The sequence below is a fragment of the Pongo pygmaeus genome, chromosome 2, assembly GCF_028885625.2.
Source record: "Pongo pygmaeus isolate AG05252 chromosome 2, NHGRI_mPonPyg2-v2.0_pri, whole genome shotgun sequence".
NCBI lineage: Eukaryota > Metazoa > Chordata > Mammalia > Primates > Hominidae > Pongo > Pongo pygmaeus.
Window position 1 is genome coordinate 205,673,747 of NC_085930.1, and position 20,345 is coordinate 205,694,091.

Sequence of the window (20,345 nt, forward strand, 5' to 3'; positions counted from 1 at the left end):
TTGGTCTCAATAACAATAATAATAATAGTAATAATAATAATAAAAGTAGGGCTGTCCAATTTAGCAAATGAAAATACAAGAAGCCCAGCTTAAATCTCAGATTAACCACAAATAATTGTTTTAGTTTAAAGATATCCCATGAACTATTTGGAACATTCTTGTATATTTTCAAGTGTCCACCATTTATCCGAGGTTCTCATTTAAGTGGACGTCTTGTGTTTTCTTGGTGAGTCAAAGCCGCTGAGGCCCTGACTACACAGGAGGAGGAGGCGTCCCGGGAAAGGAGAGGGCAGCTGGGGACACCCTTCTCTAGCTGGACAGGGAGCTTCCCCTTCACGGGTGGGACAGTTAGAAGGACAAGGACACAACCATCCATTTTCGTCAGCTCATTCCCTGGCTACGAGTGGTCTGGATTCTGTCGCTTTGGCCCCTGGAATAAAATAACTGACTGACCCTTCCCCAGGGTGCCAGGTGTGAGTTTGCTTGGAAGAGAGAAGGGTGCAGACCCCCGTCCCCTGCTGGTGGCAGCAGCTGGGACAACTTCAGTGGGCTCGGGAGTGGCAAAGGGAGCTATCTGGGGCAAAGCTTAGCCAAATACACAGACTCCCTTGCCCATTCTTCCCTGCTTCAAAGGAGCCTTCCAGAAACTCCCCGTAGGCCTGAAGTAAGTGGCTTAATGACTGGGATGATGAGTAATAGGTCACTGGCATGAGACACCCCTTTACGCATTTACTGGCACCAGAAAGTGATATGATGCCCACTATTAAAGTGTGGGGCACACCCATGGAATTTGTTTCCGTTCAAATGCTCTGCATACTTTGGTGGCCAATCCCCCTCTCAAAGGATGAAGGCAGGACTGGCTGTGGCAGAAGCTTCAGATGAGGTCTCTGGTCAGAGAAGTTCCAGCTCACGTTGTCTTCATCATTGCTGTGGAGCTTCACCACCTCAGAGCTCACGCCGAGTCACAGGTGACTTTAGACAGGCCATCTTGTTTAGGTCCATGCTTAAATTTGTCTTTATAAAACATGTGGCATTTTTACCTCATATACACACACTTTAGAATCTTAAATAGCTGGAGAGTTTTCTCCAGGTACTTCTGGCTCCTGTTGGCTTGGTAACATTACTCCTGCTATCTTTGGTTATCCCCAGTAATACAGGCGTGCACACACACACACACACACTCTCTCTCTTCCTCTTTCTTCTCCCCCCACCCACCCACATGCAATCGTAATGATACACGTTAGTTCCCAAATGCTTCTAATTTGTGTTGTTGTTGTTGTTGATGTTTTGAGACAGGGTCTCGCTCTGTCACCAGGCTGGAGTGCAATGATGTAATCTCAGCTCACTGCAACCTCTGCCTCCCAGGTTCAAGCAATTCTCCTGCCTCAGCCTCCTGAGTAGCTGGGATTACAGGCACCTGCCACTACACCCAGCTAATTTGTGTATTTTTAGTAGAGACAGGATTTCACCATGTTGCCTAGATTGGTCTCAAACTTCTGGCCTCAAGCGATCCGCCCGCCTCGGCCTCTCAAAGTGCTGGGATTACAGGCGTGAGCCACCACACCCAGCCTCTAATTTGTGTATCCTATATTTTACAGATTTGTTAAACTAGTCAAATTTTACAATTTTTTACTTCCAAAAATAACAGTAATCAGCATTATATGTACATGTCCGTGTCCTCATATGTAGTAATTAAGAGTACATGAGCTACTGTATTAGGTATCACCCATTTGAGGAAATACAAAGCAAGAGGAGAAAACCTATTTAAGAATTGGGTTTATATAACAGCGGTGTTATTGTCATTTTTGTAAACTGCTCTCCATTCATGCCTAACTACAGTGCAGCTTCAGAACAATGATATCATTAAATTTACATTTTGTGTGACTTCAATACCAAATGCCATTTTCTTAACTTTCAGAGCCCACTGAAAGTTTCGGGGCTCACGTGGCCCACCATTGTCCCAGTCACTCAGCAAACACATCAGTGCCCTCACGTGGAGGGCTCCACGCTAGCTTCTGTGATGACAGAGGTGAATACTACCGGCTGCTTGTCCTAGAGCACGTACAATGTAAAAAACTTGTAAATAAAATAAGCACATTATAGTACAGCATGTTAAGTGTTACAACAGAAACACAAGTAAAGAGACCAGAAAATCAGCACCTCTGTAGGGAATCTGATGAAGTCATGGAGAGGTGCCATCTGAACTAGGCTTTGAGGAATGAATAGGAGTTTTCCAGGTGAAGGGACCAGGGGGAGGAATCATGATAGGCAGACACTCCAGATGAAAGCAGGTGTGCCTGGGGTTAGCGAGCTGCTTCCTGTGCAAGCAGCATAGGATATGGAAGATGGGGCCGTGACCTGGAGCTAAGGTAGTTGGCTGAGGCCATATCATGAAGACCTTTGCATACCAAGGTGGGGATTTCATCCTGGAGGTAGGAACAGGAGTAGCTTTGATTTGGGAGAGGAAAGCTCTGCAGATGGTGTAAAAGGTAGCTTGGAGTTAAAAAAAATTTTTTTAAGTTCCATTTTAAGAAAAAAGAAGATAAAAGAACATTTCATGAACTTTTTTCCGTCCTAATAAATATATGTTTCAACAACGCTTCCGTAGCTTGCGTAAAATAACACTACAGTGTTTAAGCAAACTGTTACATGGGGAGATTTGAGGTTATTTGTGTTTCGTTTTGCCATTTTCATCTATTAGTTGTTGTAAACAGTTAGGCACAGATTCTTAATTACTTCCTTAAGATAAATCAGTAATGAAACTGCTGAGTTAAAGATATGTACATTTTTCGGGCTTTAAATAAATCAGTTAAATTGTCCTCCGGAAAGGTTGTACCAATTTCTTCCCTACTAGGAGTGTTTAAGAATGCCCATTTGCCCAGCACCAAGTATAGATCAGTACAGACATACAATAAGCAATATCTCACTGTATTAATGGACCTGTTTTTGCTACTGAAGTCACACGTTCTTTTTCATGGGGGGGTGGTGGCGGGAGGAGAGGACATTTGTATTTCTTCTTTTGTGAATTACCTGTTGCCATTTACCCATTTTTCTACTGGTGTGTTTGTCTTTTTTTTTTTTCTTACCCTGTAAGAATTCTCTATATATTAAGAGCATCCTGTTGTTGCTATGTGTGGTGTAAATAAGTTCTTTCAACTTATTATTGCTGTACATGTCTAACTTCAATCCCTGGGAGCAGAGACAGATTTGAATCCTCCACGGCACATAGCTCAGTCTCTCTTCTGTAGCAGGTGCTCAACACATATGCCAAGATGAGCGAATTATTTTTGTCCAGGCTACTTTATGAAACTCATTCCGCCCCACTCCAGAAATGGAAGGGATCCGTCAAACGTTCAGACTCCCCGTGCTCACAGCAACAGCAACATCAACATTGTCTCCTTGTTTCCTCCATTCATCTAACAAATGTTTACTGAGCCCCTGGTATGTGCCAGGTACTGTTGTTGGCACTAGGGAAAGCGTAATGGGCAAAATCTTTCATTCTAGTTGGGGGACTCAGATAATAAAGAAAACAAATAAGATACGTATGATGTTCAATTGTGATGAGCGCTATGAAGTACATCAAAGTACAGAAGCGGAGACTGAATTTGTAGGCAACACAGTCATCGTAGACCTCGCTAAGAAGGGGCGTGAAGGTGGAGGTAGAGGGTTTAGACGAGTGGATATGTAGAGGAGAAGGCTTCTGAGCAGACGAAGCAATGCACAGAAAGGTCCTAAGGCAAGAGCAGGCCCAGTGCATTCAAGGGACAAGAAAGACATCCGTGTGGCTGCAGTGCAGTGAGCAAATTAAGGAGGCAGGGGAGGGGCGCAGGTCGTGCATGGCTTTGCAGCTGTTGTCAGAACTCTGCTTTTCTTCTGAGTGAAATGGGAGGATTGGAGCAAAGAAGTGGTGTGGTCTGCCTTATGTTGTGAAAAGACAGCCCTGGCTGACACTGGGACTAGACTGGGGTGGGGGCTGAGCTGGAAACAGGGAGACCTGTAGTAGTGCAGGTGAGAGATGATGACATCGTGGACCATCTCGGTGGTAGCACTGGAGATGCTGAGGAGGGGCCACATTCTGGGCATAGTTAGATGGCAGTAGAGCCAGCAGAATTTCCCGGTGCAAAATGTGAGGGGGAATAAAGAACGGTGCCGAGGATTTCGGCTTGAGCAACTGGAGGATGCAATTGACGTTAACTGAGATAGGGAAGATGCAAGTGGGGCAGGTCCAGAAGAAAAGGTCAGAACTTCAATTTTAGAAATGTGGAGGCCGGGAGCGGTGCTCATGCCTGGAATCCCAGCACTTTGGGAGGCTGAGGCGGGTGGATCACTTGAGGTCAGGAGTTTGAGACCAGGCTGGCCGACATGGTGAAACTCCATCTCTACTAAAAATACAAAAAATTAGCTGAGCATGGTGGCGGCACCTGTAGTCCCAGCTACTCAGGAGGCTGAGGCAGGAGAATCATGTGAACCCAAGAGGCGGAGCTTGCAGTGAGCCCAGATCACGCCACTGCACTCCAGCCTGGGCAACAGAGCCAGGCTCCATTCCATCTCAAAAAAAAAAGAAAGAAATGTTGAATGTGAGGTATGTATTTCATCAACATCCAAGTGGAGAGATTAAGAATTGAATTGAATACACAGTATACATTAATAATAATAGCTGTATATAAGGCTGGGCACAGTGGCTCATGCCTGTAATCCCAGCACTTTGCGAGTCTGAGGCAGGAGGATTGCTTGAGCTCAGGAGATGGAGACTAACCTGGTCAACATGGTAAAGCCCCTTTTTTACAAAAAAAAAAAGCACAAAAATTAGCCAGGTGTGGTGGCGCACCTGTGGTCCCAGCTCCTCAGGAGGCTGAGGTGGGAGGATCACTGGAGCCTGGGAGGTGGAGGCTGCAGGGAGCCATGGTGGCACCACTGCACTGCAGTTTGGGTGAGAGTGAGACCCTGTCTCAATTTTAAAAAATAAATCGTTGTATCTAAGAGGTGGGATTATAGAAAAGTTTTTCTTTCTCCTCTTCCTACTTCTTACTTTGCTTGGTCTTTGGAATATTTCAAAATTTTGAAATCATAAACAAGTTTTACTTTTATTTTAAATTTATTTATTTATGAGACAGAGTCTTGACTTTTGCCCAGGCTGGAGGGCAGTGGTGGGATCTTGGCTCACTGCAACCTCCGCCTCCTGGGTTCAAGCAATTCTCCTGTCTCAGCCTCCTGGGTAGCTGGGATTACAGGCACCTGCCACCACACCCAGCTAATTTTTGTGGTTTTAGTAGAGACGGGGTTTCACCATGTTGGCCAGGCTAGTCTCAAACTCCTGACCTCGTGATCCACCGGCCTCAGCCTCCCAAAGTGCTGGTATTACAGGCATGAGCCACTGAGCCTGGCCAAGTTTTACTTTTATAATAAAAAGTAAACCATATTAATTTTTTAAAAAATAATAGCATGTAAGTTATAACATATAAGAGGAATAATTGAGGCTTGTGTCCAGAACTTGAAATTTAAATTTAGGTCAATTCCACATTCTCTGCAATCCCACTGCAGGCCAGACACTCTGCTAGTTCAGGGGATATTGAGATGAACAAAGGTGGTCCCTGCCCTGCCGCAGCATGCTGTTCAACAGGCTCCAGGCCCGTCTCAGCAAATGCTATCATCAAAGTCCAAACCAAGACCTGGGGGAGTGGAAGGAGGAGGTAGCAGTGAGACTATACACAATCCCTTACTGTGAAAATGGCGAAAGCATGCAGATCAATAGACAGCCTCTGGGCCATGCTGTGTGAATTCTAATACAGGATGAAAGCACACAGATGGGTGACCAGGTCTCTCTTTACTGAAACACAGAACATGTGCCAAGGTGAGTCCAAGGACACCTCTGGGAACAGGTGAAGCCCCTCCCCACACATACGCTCCGGTGGACGTGAGCAAGGGTCCTGTTTCCACATCTGGGGTCAGGGGCTTGGACCTGCTGCCCTTCATGGGAACCTTCTGGGTACCTCTCAGCACAGTAACGCAGCTGCAGTCTGTCGGTGGGTGCCCAGGCCAGGGGCAGCACTCTCTTTTGGCGTACAGGACATGCCTGGCTGCAGCTGATGTCTGTTAGCCTCTCCTGACGTGCAGTAAGGAGACCTGGAAGTGAGGCGCTTGGGCGTGGAGTTCCTGGTGGAGCTGGAGAGCAAGGGAGCCAGCTGTCCTTTCAGCCCATCTGGCCCATGAGCTTGCCACAGGCAGAGGACAGGAAGGGACAGTGGGGCAGAGTGCATGCGGAGGACAGCAACCCTTCCTGGGCCTCCTACATGCTGGACACAGGCTGGTGCCTTACACACATTATGTCATCTAAACCTCACAGCAACCTTGTAAAGCAGGTGTTACGATCCTCATTTTATAAGGGATGAAAGTCGCATGGAATAACTCATCCAAGATCACACAGTTGGGAACTAGAATTCACACCCAGATCTAGCTGGTTCCGAAGCTCATTGTCTAATCCCTGAGCCCAAACCATTGGGCTGTCCCCAGATGAGAACTGACACCCAACCCCACATGGCCTGGTGAGTGCGCCTCAGCTGCCTGACCTGCTCCTGATCTCCCGGTTTTTTCTGATTCCTGAAATCGTTTCTGGTTTGGGGGCTTAGACCTGAGATTCAAAACTGGCTTCCCGGCCGGGTGCGGTGGCTCACGCCAATAATCCTGGTGCTTTGGGAAGCAGAGGCGGGTGGGTCACCTGAGGCCAGGAGTTCGAGACCAGCCTGACCAACATGGAGAAACCCCATCTCTACTAAAAATACAAAAATTAGCCAGGAGTGGTAGTGTGCACCTGTAATCCCAGCTACTAGGGAGGTTGAGGCAGGAGAATCACTTGAATCCAGGAGGCGAAGGTTGCAGCGAGCCGAGATTGCACCGTTGCACTCCAGCCTGGACGACAGAGCAAGAATCTGTCTCAAGAAAAATAAAAGAAAAGAAAAGAAAAAGAAAAATAGAAAGAAAAAGAAAAAGAAAACAAAACTGGCTTCCCAGCTGGGCGCAATGACTCAACGCCTGTAATCCCAGCACTTTGGGAGGCTGAGGCAGGTGGATCACGAGGTCAAGAGTTTGAGACTAGCCTGGCCAAGATGCTGAAACCTGAAACTCCGTCTCTACTAAAAATACAAAAATTAGCCAGGTATGGTGGTGCGGGCCTGTAATCCCAGCTACTCAGAAGGTTGAGGCAGGAGAATGGCTTGAACCTGGGAGGCGGAGGTTGTGGTGAGCCAAGATCGCACCACTGCACTCCAGCCTGGGCGACAGAGTGAGACTCAGTCTCAGAAAACAAAACGAAACAAAACAAAACAAAAGCAACTGGCTTCCCTCTCCCACAAGGATTCACACTCGCTACTTTGATTATCACGTGCCAGGGGCATTTGTCATTTATTTGGCCATCGGGTGTCGAACCCCGTGCCATGTTTAGGGAACTCCTTACAGTGGGAGTCATGATGGGTCTCGCTGCTGCTAAGAGAACTCCAAGGACGCAGATATCCCTTCTTCCCAACCCCTGGCTCCTGGCTGTGGGCTCATGGGAGTACAAGGGCTAAGCTCGGACTAGCGAATGTTCCTACTCAGGACTTTGGCTCTGGAGCAAAAAGTCCAGCGAGACAAAAAGGCAGCGAGAACCTGTGTGAACGTGTGCGCAGGCCGCGTGATGCCCGTTGGCTGTGGCAGCATCCAATAGTGACTCACCAGCAAGAGGGACAGTGTCTCAGCCAGCCTGATCCCACTGTCTGGCCCCCAGAGCCCCTGGGGGCCCTCCTGCCTATTTTCCAAGCCTGCTGTCCTGGCATTGCTTTGATTCTATGCACTCTGGGATGCTGCCAACAAATCCCCCTTTTACTTACGACAGACAGACAGAGGTTTTCTTTCGCCTGCAACAAAGGATCCCACTCTTCATGGACATATCTTGCTTCCCTCTGCTAAGGGCAATCATTCCACCTGTCCAGCCTGGCTATGAACTCTACACCTGGCATAAGACCCCCAGCCAGCATCTCTGCCAGGTTTACCCTTGCAAGGGATGACAGGAAGCCTGAGCCACTTTTAAGCGGTGCAGCACCCATTGACTGTGAGAGGTGCTAAATGCAAGCTTCAGATATTAGCAAGGGCACTGTCAAAGAGGCAATCCACATCAGACTGTGCACTGGGCCTGTTTTCACGATCACATCTGTGAGCAGAGCTTAGACACTTCCCATCATGCCCCATCTGCTACTTTGTACCACACAGTAGGAGAACCAGCTACCCCTCAGCGATGCCAGGCCCGTGACATCTGCACTGAGCTGACCCAGTCTAACCTCCAACAAGCCACACCATACCCATCCTCAAAACCCTGACCCCGGAACTTCACCATTGGAAGTTCTGTCCAGTGGGTTTTAGGATAATTTTCCCAACTTGTACAAATACATCCCAATCATGGTCCTCATCTAGAATATACATCTCTGGGTTTTTTTCTGCCTAGCCTCCCTATTTTCTTGGAGCTCATCCTTCCTCTGTGGGATCCTGATTGGGTTGTCAGTCCTGGTGACCCTTGCAGGCCACGGAGACCTGCTCTTCCCCAGATGACATGAAAATTTGGGGAGAGGGGGCCGGGCGCGGTGGCTCACACCTGTAATCCCAGCACTTTGGGAGGCCAAGACGGGCGGATCACGAGGTCAGGAGATTGAGACTATCCTGGTTAACACGGTGAAACCCTGTCTCTACTAAAAAAAATACATAAAAATTAGCCGGGCTTGGTGGCGGGCGCCTGTAGTCCCAGCTACTCGGGAGGCTGAAGCAGGAGAATGGCGTGAACCCGGGAGGCGGAGCTTGCTGTGAGCCAAGATCACGCCACTGCACCCCAGCCTGGGCGACAGAGCAACACTTCGTCTCAAAAAAAAAAAAAAAAAGAAAGAAAGAGAAAGAAAAAAGAAAAGAAAAGAAAATTTGGGGAGAGGGAAGTGCCTTGTGAATCTGTGGCTAACAAGGCTGCCTTTTCATACATATGAAAAAAGACTGAAGAATGAAGGGAGTAGAGGTACAGGGAGAGAAAATCCCTGTGATCATGTTGGAGCTGCTGGATCCAGCCGTACTGAAGCTGAAGAGATGCTTCTAGGTTTCTAAGACCTTGCCTTTTTGTTTGTTTGTTTGTTTTTGCATAAACTGCTCTGACTTGGGTTTCTGCCACTTACAACCAAGAGTCCGGCCTCCCCTCCCATCAATATCACCGACCTTCGCCTCAGGGGCCAGAAGGCCAAGCTTCCAAGGACCAGAAGAAATTGGGGGCTCTGAGAGTCATGTGTTTACATTGCAGAGAAGGAAATGAAGAACTCGGAGAAGGCAGGCAGAAGCAAAGCCAGGCAGATCCTCAGATTCAGCTCCTAATTCTCCATAAGAAACGAGACTCCCTTCCAAGTGCGGCAGCTGCTGTTCTGTGTCCTGTGGGTCTTCCCAGCAGCCCCTGTGAACCTCACCCCTTCCTCTACTCCCCCCACCCGGAAAGTGCCCGCTCACCTGCTGCATCAGTCTTTCTGCCACTCTGGGGTCAGTGAGGTCTTCCAGGGAAGCCACACTCAGCCTCAGGAGGAGGAAACCTCCTTTTTCACCTGCAAATGGAGAACAGTAAGATCAAAATCAGGGCTGGGCGCAGTGGCTCACACCTGTAATCCCAGCACTTTGGGAGGCCAAGGCAGGTGGATCACCTGAGGTCAGGAGTTCGAGACCAGCCTGGCCAGCATGGTGAAACCCCATCTCTACTAAAAATACAAAAATCAGCCGGGCGTGGTAGCTCACGCCTGTCATCCCAGCTACTCAGGAGGCTGAGGCAGGAGAGTTGCTTGAACTCAGGAGGTAGAGGTTACAGTGAGCCAAAATCAGGCCACTGCACTCCAGCCTGGACAACAGAGTGAGACCCCATCTCAATAAATAAATAAATAAATAAATAAATAAATAACATCAGTCAAAGAAACAAAACACAAGGCCACGAATATGAACTTAAAATACAAAGTAAATGAAAACCTTTTCTTCTGAGCTTATCATGTGCTCCATTTGCACGAAAAAGGAGGATGAAATATGGCTGGGTGGGGTGGCTCACGCCTGTCATCCCAGCACTTTGGGAGGCCGAGGCAGGTGGATCACCTGAGGTCGGGAGTTTGAGACCAGCCTGACCAACATGGAGAAATCTCGTCTTTACTAAAAATACAAAATGAGCCGGGAGTGGTGGTGCATGCCTGTAATCCCAGCTACTCAGGAGGCTGAGGCAGGAGAATCACCTGAACCTGGGAGGTGGAGGTTGTGGTGATCTGAGATCGCACCACTACACTCCAATGTGGGCAACAAGAGCGAAACTCTGTCTCAAAAAAAAAAAAAGAGGAAGATGAAATAGACACATATATTTGCTTCCGTATGTACATTTCATTTGCAGAAAATTGCACACGAGACAATCTCACGGGTTACATGTGTGGAGAGAACTGGGTGGGGGCACAGCCAGGGGAGAAAGATATTTTATGGCGAACCTTTTTGTGCCTTTCCATTTCAGATCATATGAAAGTCTTATCTAATCAACAAATAATAAAGTATTTTTCTTTCCAGGGAAAAGAAGGAGCGATCAGACTGTTACTGTGTCTACGTAGAAAGGAAAGACATAAGAGACTCCATTTTGAAAAAAGACCTGTACTTTAAACAAGCTTTGCTGAGATGTTGTTAATTTGTAACTTTGCCCCAACCTTGAGCTCACAAAAACATGTGTTGTATAAAATCAAGGTTTAAGGGATTTAGGGCTGTGCAGGACGTGCCTTGTTAACAAAATGTTTACAAGCAGTATCCTTGGTAAAAGTTATCGCCATTCTCTAGTCTCAATAAACCAGGGGCACAATGCACTGTGGAAAGCCACAGGGACCTCTGCCCTTGAAAGCGGGGTATTGTGCAAGGTTTCTCCCCATGTGATAGTCTGAAACATGGCCTCGTGGGTTGAGAAAGACCTGACCATGCCCCAGCCTGACACCCATAAAGGGTCTGTGCTGAGGTGGATTAGTAAAAGAGGAAAGCCTCTTGCAGCTGAGATAGAGGAGGGCCGCTGTCTCCTGCCTGCCCCTGGGAACTGAATGTCTTGGTATAAAACCCGATTGTACATTTGTTCAATTCTGAGATAGGAGAAAAACCGCCCTATGGCAGGAGGTGAGACATGTTTGCAGCAATGCTGCCTTGTTATTATTTACTCCGCTGAGATGTTCTGGTGGAGAGAAACATAAATCTGGCTTACGTGCACGTCCAGGCATAGTACCTTCCCTTGAACTTAATTATGATGTAGATTCTTTTGCTCACATGTTTTTTGCTGACCTTCTCCATATTATCACCCTGCTCTCCTACTGCATTCCTTTTTGCTAAAATAATGAAAATAATAATCAATAAAAACTGAGAAATCTCAGAGACCGGTGCCAGTGCAGGTCCTTGGTGTGCTGAGTGCCAGTCCCCTGGGCCCACTGTTGTTTCTCTATACTTTGTCTCTGTGTCTTATTTCTTTTCTAAGTCTCTCATCCCACCCGACTAGAAATACCCACAGGTGTGGAGGGGCAGGCCACCCCTTCACTTTCCAGGGCAGTTTAGCTACCATCTTTAACCCCGTCAGATGGGGTCGTGTTACCCACCTCCTCAGGCTGTTCTGAAGGTTACATAGAGGAGATAACATATGCAAAGCTGGTGGCACACTGCCTGGCACTGGAGAGAATGTTCACCTGGGGCTGATGCTTACTGGGTGTGAAACATGTTTATAAAACCCCTGCCTACAATACAAAAGATATTCAATAATATCTTTATGTATTGAGTGGTTGTGATTAATATTTGTATTCCCACCTCCCCCAGAAAGGTGGTAACAAGCTGCGGATACACAGAGATGAGGCCCAAGGGCAGAGTGACAGGAAGTGTGGAGGTGGAGGCTACAGGCTGACCAGAAGCTGGACTGACCAAGCAGCCTCTGACAATGAACGTCTCCCCTGAGAAGTCCCTGTTGCCTCCGAGATGTAGCTTTAAACTCCCAAGCCTTCGCCGTATTTATTTGTTTATTTTATCTTACTTTTTTTTTTGAGACGGAGTTTCACTCCATCTCAGCTCACTGCAACCTCCGCCTCCCGGGTTCAAGTGATTCTCCTGCCTCAGCCTCCGAAGTAGCTGGGATTACAGGTGCCCGCCACCAAGCCCAGCTAATTTTCATATTTTTAGTAGAGATGGGGTTTCATCATATTGGTCAGGCTGGTCTCAAACTTCTAACCTCAGGTGATCCGCCCACCTCTGCCTCCCAAAGTGCTGGGATTACAGGCATAAGCCACCGCACTCGGCCTGTATTAATTTATTTTAAGTCACTATCTATGGCATAAATCCCAGGAAATGCATCCAGCAGGCCCCAATTTCATGGGGTCCCAGCCCGTCAGAGAGCAGCAGCTTGGGCCTGATGCCCGCCTGCTGCTCCTCTGTGTGGCTATGGCTGGAATAGAAGCTTCCAGAGCTGCTCAACAGTGCACTTCACAGAAGGTCAGAGTTGGACAGGACTTCAGTGCCCATTCCAACCCTCTCCAACTATGGGTGGGGAAACTGAGGCCCAGAGAGGGATGGGGACTTGCCCAAGGTCACTCAGGTTGTTAGAGGCAGAGCCGAGACCGCAAACCATTTCTCCAGACTTCCATCCCCACATCTTTCCATACACAACCCTCCATCTGCCTTTTCCTGATTTCGCCAAGAACCACTAGAAGATTACAAAGAGGTAACATCAGGAGCAGGCTCTGAATAGGCTCCAGATCCTTCCTTCCTCTGCACTCCTCAAGTGAGGAGACCTCCTGGAAACTCCGCATCCCAAATCCCCGAAGATCACCAGTGGGAGCCACTTACCTGCACTCACGTCTGTGGTCGGCCTCGTCCGAGCAGTGGTGGGCGTGGCTGTTGGGGGCTTCATGGGGGTCTTTGCTGAGGTTGTGGTCTTGGCTAAGGTGCTGTTCGTCCCTCGGCTGCTGTTGGTTGTAGTCGGAGGGACAGAAGGAAGAGGGTCCCTGCTGGTGGGGAAGGGCCCCTGGGTTGTGATGTCCGTGGTCGGTGTCTCTGAAGGGGTGAAATTCTTGAGGGTGGCTTCCGAGGGGCTGTAGGAGGAAGCAGAGCTCCCAGCAAAGGAAGTAGTTTTGCCCACTGCTGACCCAGCCTCTATGGAGACCGGAGCTGCTCCTGAGACTTTGACGTAACTTGGTGTCTCAACAGAGAGGGCTGAGGTTCCTTCCAGGGGATTCCCACTAACTGTGGCCAGAGCTCCACTGAGGGTCGTGGCCCTGGGTGCTGTCACTTCACTTTCTGTGGTGCTGTTGGTGGGGAGTGGGGTCCCAACCGTGGCATCAGGTGCAGCTGACTCTGTGGTGCCGGCTGTGGACAGGGTCTCGGCAGAGGCTGTGGCCTCAGTGATGTGTGGTTTTGCGTCAGTGGAGTCAGGCAGAGCTGGTGGATCGGAGATGGACGAGGCCTTCACCCCTTCCGTGGGGATGTGATCTCTGTCTGAGGCCCCAGGGATGCTGGAAGTCAGTGTTTCTATTTCTGTGATGCTGCAATTGATAACCTCGATGTGGGTGACGGTCACCAGGGCTTCAGTGAGGAGAGTGATGTCAGATCCCGGGGACCATGACGGGGTGATGACTGGATGGGGGCTATCGGAAGAGGCGCTGCTCTCTGAGGCCCATGACGGGGTGATGACTGGATGGGGGCTGTCAGAAGAGGTGCTGCTCTCTGAGGCCCGTGACGGGGTGATGACTGGTTGGGGGCCATCGGAAGAGGCGCTGCTCTCTGAGGCCCGTGACGGGGTGATGACTGGATGGGGGCTGTCAGAAGAGGTGCTGCTCTCTGAGGCCAGTGAGGGGGTGATGACTGGATGGGGGCCGTCGGAAGAGGTGCTGCTCTCTGAGGACAGCACCTTAGCTTCTGTGGAGGTGTGAGCCAATGTCAATATGTCCATTGTGAGTGTCTTTGCCTCTTCAGAGCTGTCATCGGTGCAAAGGGTGTCAAAGATGGCTTCCTCTGGATCACTGCCTGTGACAGTCTGAACTGTGGTCATTCCAGCTCCCTTGGGGCTGCCACTGGTGGCTGATGTCTCCACAGACGTGGCGATCAGCACCCTGAAGTCGGGAGGTGCTTTTGTGAAAGTCCTGGTCTCTCTTGCAGGGGAAATTCTCTTGGCTCCTCTGGTCTCCGCTTCTGGAATGGGGCTGGCTGGGGTTGAGGCCTTAGAAGAGGTCTCAGCGCTCGGCGTTTGAGTTTCCAGAGCGGCGTGGCCTGGTGCTGGAGTCATAGCAGGCATTTCTGTGTCGTCTGTTGTCATCGCAGTGTCTGCTCTGCGGGTGCTGGGGCCTGTGTTGGTTAAGACTGACTTGGTGAGCCTGGGTTCCAGTGGACTTCACACAAGCTATTGCGTTTACACCCTGGGCACTTCTGGGAGGAGGGTGGGGAGGGGGAGTGCCATTACCTCATTTTTCATCTACATAAGGGAACAAGAAGGAGGCAGTCCTGGGAAGCCCAGGCCGGTGTGGCAGCCACGGAGCTGGGGTTGCCGTGACTGGCGTCCTCTGAAGCCCTGACAACTCACTTGGGGCCAGCAAGCCCCGGGATCTGCTGGCTGTCGGCCTGCATCTTTAAGAGGGGATGTGTGGGGCCAGCGTCCACCTTCCAGGGTGAGCCAAGAAGGCAGACCAGCATCCAGGACTCGCAGAGCTTTCTGAACCTGTGTCTCCTTCCCTGGATAATTTTCTCATCCAACACATGATTCCCCATGGAAGTAAAAACACTTAAAAGATGAGAAAGGCCTATGATTTGCCTTTCATGGTAGCTGGGTGGATTGAGGGGGAGGAACCTCCTGAGACAGGGTGGGCAGTGCTGCTGCCAAACCGAGGGAGCTGGCAGAGTCTTTGGGGCTCCGGCAAGGGAAAGAGGGCACTCCCCACCCTGCCGAGGCCCCTGCTGATGAGGGCTGAGGACTGCAGGGTTGGAGCCTGGGAACCATAGAAACCGTGGCCAGGCATTTTCCACAGGACACAGGGAGCCAGCTCAGGCAAAATCTAGCTTTTCAGAGAGCGGCTGCTGGCACTTCTGCCTAGAGCAGAGGCCTGTTCCCTTGACTGGCCCTGAGGTGGGAGGAACGGGAGTCCCTGAGGGAGGCTATGGTATGATATTTTCCCCAGAGACAGGGTCTTGCTCTGTTTCCCAGGCAGGTCTTGAATTCCTGGGCTCAGGCGATCCTCCTGCCTCAGCCTCTTGAGTAGTTTACTACAAGATCTTTTCCGGCCTGAAAAAGGGGGCCTCCCCTGTCTAGAGGGAGATCGGGCTCTCCCTGTGAGTAGGGCAAGGAGCCTCTTGGAGAGGGTTTCTAGATTTAGCAAATAAAAATACAGGGTACTTGGTTAAATTTGAACTTGCATTTCAGATAAATGACGAATAACTTTTTAGCATGAGTATTTCTCATGCAATATTGGCTACACACTTACACTTAAAAAAAATTGTTACCTGAAATTCAAATGTAACTGGATGCCCTGTGTTTTATCTGGTAATCCCAGTCTTGGAAGGAAAAGGATCAGATATGAACCTCCTAATTCTCTGAGCCTTCTTGGTCCAGCCCACACAGCTGGAAGCCCGAAGGTGGCGCTCTTGGAGTCTGACCTCCCCTGGCACACGGTTTGAGATGGTCTTTACTGGGCTCCACTGGCCCAAAAATAGCCCATAGACCCAAAAGAGGCCTAGCACCTCTCCCCAGGGCATCAAGATGGGGTCCCAGGTCCCCGGCTGGTTGTCCTGTGGACCTCAGGGAATGACGAGGCAGGAGTCAAGAGCCTCGGTTGCAGCTCCTGCTGTGCCACCCACTACCGGCTCTGGGGCCAGATGATCTGCTGGTTCAAATCCTGACTCAGCCTCCTACTAGCCAGGCCAGTCTCTAGACTCCTCCCAGCCTCCATGTCCTTACCTGAGAAAACAGGGTTACAATACCTGCCTTGCCAAGGTGGTGAGGACCAGCGGAGAAGGTGAAAGGGCTTATATTCCAAAGCCCACAAGGTAAGCATCCCTCCCCCTGGAGTCCTCTCCTGAGCCACTGGAAGGCACGCACAGTCGATTTGACTGTAGTGAGGAGTGCGGGCTGCACCCCCAGGCAGTGTAGGCGAGTCCCGGGCACCCACTCTCATCCCTGGTCCGGTGCAGCCCAGCTGCACACACAAATCTCACTTTTGCAGGAACTGTTCATCTGCCTTCATAATACAGTTTCTTCTCCCCACTTCCAGGCCTGAGATCATTTCTCTGAGCCTTCTTGGTCCAGTCCACACAGCTGGAAGCCCAGAGTGGTGCCCTTGGAGCCTGACTTCCCCTGGCACATTTTCCGGCTTGTCCGGTAGCCCCGGAGTGTCCTTTCTGCTGTGAAACCTCCTCATGCTCCCCAAGCCCACAGCCTCTCGGGTCCAGGGGGGTCTTCTCAAATACAGCAAAGCCCGACCCAGTCCCTCGGTAGCCCTGGAACACTGCTGCTCTCCTGGTACAATCTTCAAATCTGGTGGAGAGGAAAGCATGTGGACTTGGGACCCTGAGGTGGAGAATCTGCTCTCTGCTCTGTGACCCTGGCCAAGTCTCTCAGCTCCAAGCCTGCATTTCCGCACCTGCAAAGTGGAGCTCACGGGACACATGCAGCACAAACCAGGCCACGGTGAGCACAGGCAGGAGGCTGCGGGGTGCAGTGCTCAGGCCTGTGTGGAGTCAGATCCTGGCTCCGAGGAGTTGTTACTGGATCCCCAGAAGCACAGTGGCCCTGTCCTTAAAGCAGTGGAGGTGGGGGGTGGTAAGAACAGGGCCGATCTTGTGGGGTCATTGTGAGGATTAAAAATATAATGTATGATAATGATGTGTCAAAGTAGATTCCTCAGTCCTAACAAATGTGCCACTCTGGTGGGGATGTTGATGATGGGGGAGGCTGTGAGTGGTGGGGATGGGAATTCCATACTCTCCACTCCAGTTTTTTTTTTTTTTTGAAACAGAGTTTCACTTTTGTTGCCCAGGCTGCAGTGCAGTGGTGCAATGTCAGCTCACTGCAACCTCCACCTCCCAGGTTCAAGCAATTCTCCTGCCTCAGCCTTCCGAGTAGCTGGGATTACAGGCACCTGCTACCACACCTGGCTAATTTTGTATTTTTAGTAGAGATGGGGTTTCTCCATGTTGGTCAGGCTGGTCTCGAACTCCTGACCTCAGGTGATCCACCCATCTTGGCCTCCCAAAATGCTGGGATTACAGGTGTGAGCCACCACACCCAACCTCTCCACTGGAGGTTTAGAGCGAACCTAGAACTGCTCTAAAAAAATAAATAAATAAAATAAATCCTTTTTTATTTTTTAATGTATGTGATGAGCTTGGCACAACTCCTGTTGGCGACAGGTCAGGGTTCATTCCCGTGTTTCACAAAAGCCCTGCCTCTCAGTATCCACCCTTCCCAAGCAGTTTGTGGCAATTGGACTTTTCACACAAAATCTGTATTTTAAAGGAAATCCATGCTAGGTAATAAACTTGGAGGAGTCAGAATCTTGTTAAGCCACATTCTTCAGCTTTCTGCACAATGATCACCAGCTGGCACCTCCCTGCACCCCCGCTCCATGCCCCACTTACTGTCCCACATTCATAAAGACAAACTCTCAGCCACCCTTTACGATGGCAGCGTCATGGCTGATTAGTGTATACTGCGGTGCCAGGCACACTCACACTCACACACACCGTCATGGTTGATTAGTGTGTACTGCAGCGCCATGCACACTTACACTCACTCACACCGTCATGGTTGATTAGTGTATACTGCGATGCCAGGCACACTCACACTCACACACACCGTCATGGTTGATTAGTGTGTACTGCAGCGCCATGCACTCTTACACTCACACACACCATCATGGTTGATTAGTGTGTACTGCAGCGCCATGCACTCTTACACTCACTCACACTGTCATTTGCACACTCTTTATCAACAATAATAGCACTTCACAGGTAGCACTGTGGTTCATTATAATCAACCCAAGAGAGCCTGCCCTTGCCCATGAATGGCGGCTCATACTGAAATTCACTCCCAGAGCCCCACTAGGGGAGAGGCCCACCAGGCCCCTCTGGCCTCCTTACCTGCAGAGCTCCCAGAGACCCCAATCTCCCAGCAGAAGAAGAAAAGGGGCAGAGCCAGACCCCAGAGAGAGCCCATCCTAGCCAGCCACCGCCGCTCCACAGAACTGCTGGCTGTCTCTCACGGGTACCTTTTCCTGCTTCCTCAAACAGGGAGGAGGGGCAGCCTCCTGCCCAGGTGTGTGACCAGGTGATCACAAATGTGCTGGCTGAGGGCTGGCAGGTTGAGGCTGTCAGCAAGCTGACCCCCCTGCCTTCCTTGCCTGGTAAACACTCCACTGAAATTTGATTTGAAGATATGGAATCACTAGCTTTTTTTTTTTTTTTTTTTTGAGATGGAGTCTCGCTCTGTCACACAGGCTAGAATGTACAGTAGTGAGATCTCAGCTCAATGAAACCTCTTCCTCCCGATCAAGCAATTCTCCTGCCTCAGCCTCCGGAGTAGCTGGGATTACAGATGTGCACAACCATGCCCAGCTAATTTTTGCATTTTTAGTAGAGACGGGGTTTCACCATGTTGGCCAGGCTGGTCTCGAACTCCTGACCTCAGGTGATCCACCTGCCTCGGCCTCCCAAAGTGCCGGGATGACAGGCATGAGCCACTGCGCCTGGCCAAATCACTTCCACAGTGAACTTGACCCCTCAGTCTTGTGCTGGGAAAGCCACAGGAGGTCACGTTTCACCACCACCGCCTCCCATGCCTGGAGCTTGGGCTTCGAGTCAGACCCGGGTTTCATTCCTGGTCCTGGGCATGATTAGCTCTATCACCGAGGGCAAATTTCAGAGCCAGTCTGAACCTTCACTTCCTGCTCTGTAAATGGATAAACCGTACCTCCCTGGGCTGTTGTCGTGAGGTTCACATGTGATAGTAAAGCTCTCACACATTGCCTGCTGCACAGTTGATGCTCATCAAAAATATATACATCTTAGGTGCTCAGTAAATGAGCGAGAACCCTGACATCCATTCTGATCCTCAAGCGCTGGGGAGAAGAGACGGCTCCCCAGTGTGGGACAACTCTAATGCTAACAACCTTCCATCTTCATCATCCTGTGATTCTGCATCCCAGTCAAAGCCAGGAACACTGGCCAGGCTGAAGGCACGGGGCTGGGGAAGAGACTAGCTGGGAAGAGAGAAAAGGTGAGGGCGCTTATCTGAGTCTTGGGGCCTAGGAAGAGAGGACGCATGAGGGTGATGACTCAGCCAAGCTAGAGATTCAGCCATGAGAAGGGACATGCAGTTACCGAATATATTTCCAAACGCCCTAGAGAAGAATCTTACTCCCTCCATGTGTCACGGACGTGAACTGTTATGGCCACTGGCCAGTGACCAGACAAGGTAGCTTGGGAATTTCAGGGCAGGAGCGCTGATGAAGGCAGCTCTTGGGTAGAAGAAAGCCTGCTGGATCTGCATCAGGGAATCACAACATCTCAGAACTGGAAAGAACTTTAAAACCAGGCCGGGTGCAGTGGCTCATGCCAGTAACCCCAGTGCTTTGAGAGGCCAAGGTGGGCAGATCACTGGAGGCCAGGAGTTCGACGCCAGCCTAACCAACATGGCGAAACCCCATCTCTACTAAAAATACAAAAACTAGTCAGGCATGGTGGCTCACGCTTATAATCCCAGCACTTTGGGAGGCCAAAGTGGGTGGATCACTTGAGGCCAGGAGTTCAACACCAGCCTGACCAACATGGCGAAACCCCATCTCTACTAAAAATAAAAAATCTAGCCGGGTGTGGTGGTGCACACCTGTAATCCCAGCTACTCGGGAGGCTGAGGCAGGAGAATTGCTTGAACCTGGGAGGTGAAGGTTGCAGTGAGCTGAGATTGCTCCACTGCACTCCAGCCTGGGTGACAGAGCAAGACTCTGTCTGAAAAAAAAAGAGAAAGAAAATTGGAAGGTCCAGGTTCCATTTCCAGCTCTCTCCTTAACACTGACCCAGGAGCTGTGTGAATTTACAAGTTATCTGCCTTCTCTGGGCCTCCATCAACATGATCTACAAGGTCCTTTTGGCCCTGTGGTCTGGTTCTGCGTTGGGTGTGTGACATTGTCTTCCAGAAATTTACTCTTAACACTGACCCAGGAGCTGTGTGAACGTACAAGTCATCTGCCCTCTCTGGGCCTCTGTCAACATAATCTACAAGGTCCTTTTGGCCCCGTGGTCTGGGATTCTGCATTGGGTGTGTGACATTGTCTTCCAGA

The 20,345-nt window shown here is 50.0% G+C and overlaps 1 protein-coding gene across 2 annotated transcripts; it reads right to left on the bottom strand.

The window, feature by feature from the left end:
* Positions 1-5,805: 5,805 nt before the first annotated feature.
* On the bottom strand, positions 5,806-19,712 carry LOC129032732 (mucin-20-like). 2 transcript variants are annotated; one of them, XM_054480492.2, is made up of 4 exons: positions 18,148-19,712; positions 12,871-14,364; positions 9,505-9,596; positions 5,806-6,162 (listed from the first exon to the last, which is right to left on the bottom strand). In XM_054480492.2, the coding sequence occupies exons 1-4, from the start codon at positions 18,221-18,223 to the stop codon at positions 6,094-6,096; spliced, it is 1,731 nt and encodes a 576-aa protein (XP_054336467.1). In that variant the 5' UTR covers positions 18,224-19,712; the 3' UTR covers positions 5,806-6,093. The 2 variants fall into 2 exon arrangements, with proteins under 2 accessions (XP_054336467.1, XP_054336468.1); XM_054480493.2 differs by having other exon boundaries at positions 12,871-16,543; positions 18,148-18,208.
* Between the last annotated feature and the right edge of the window lie 633 nt (positions 19,713-20,345).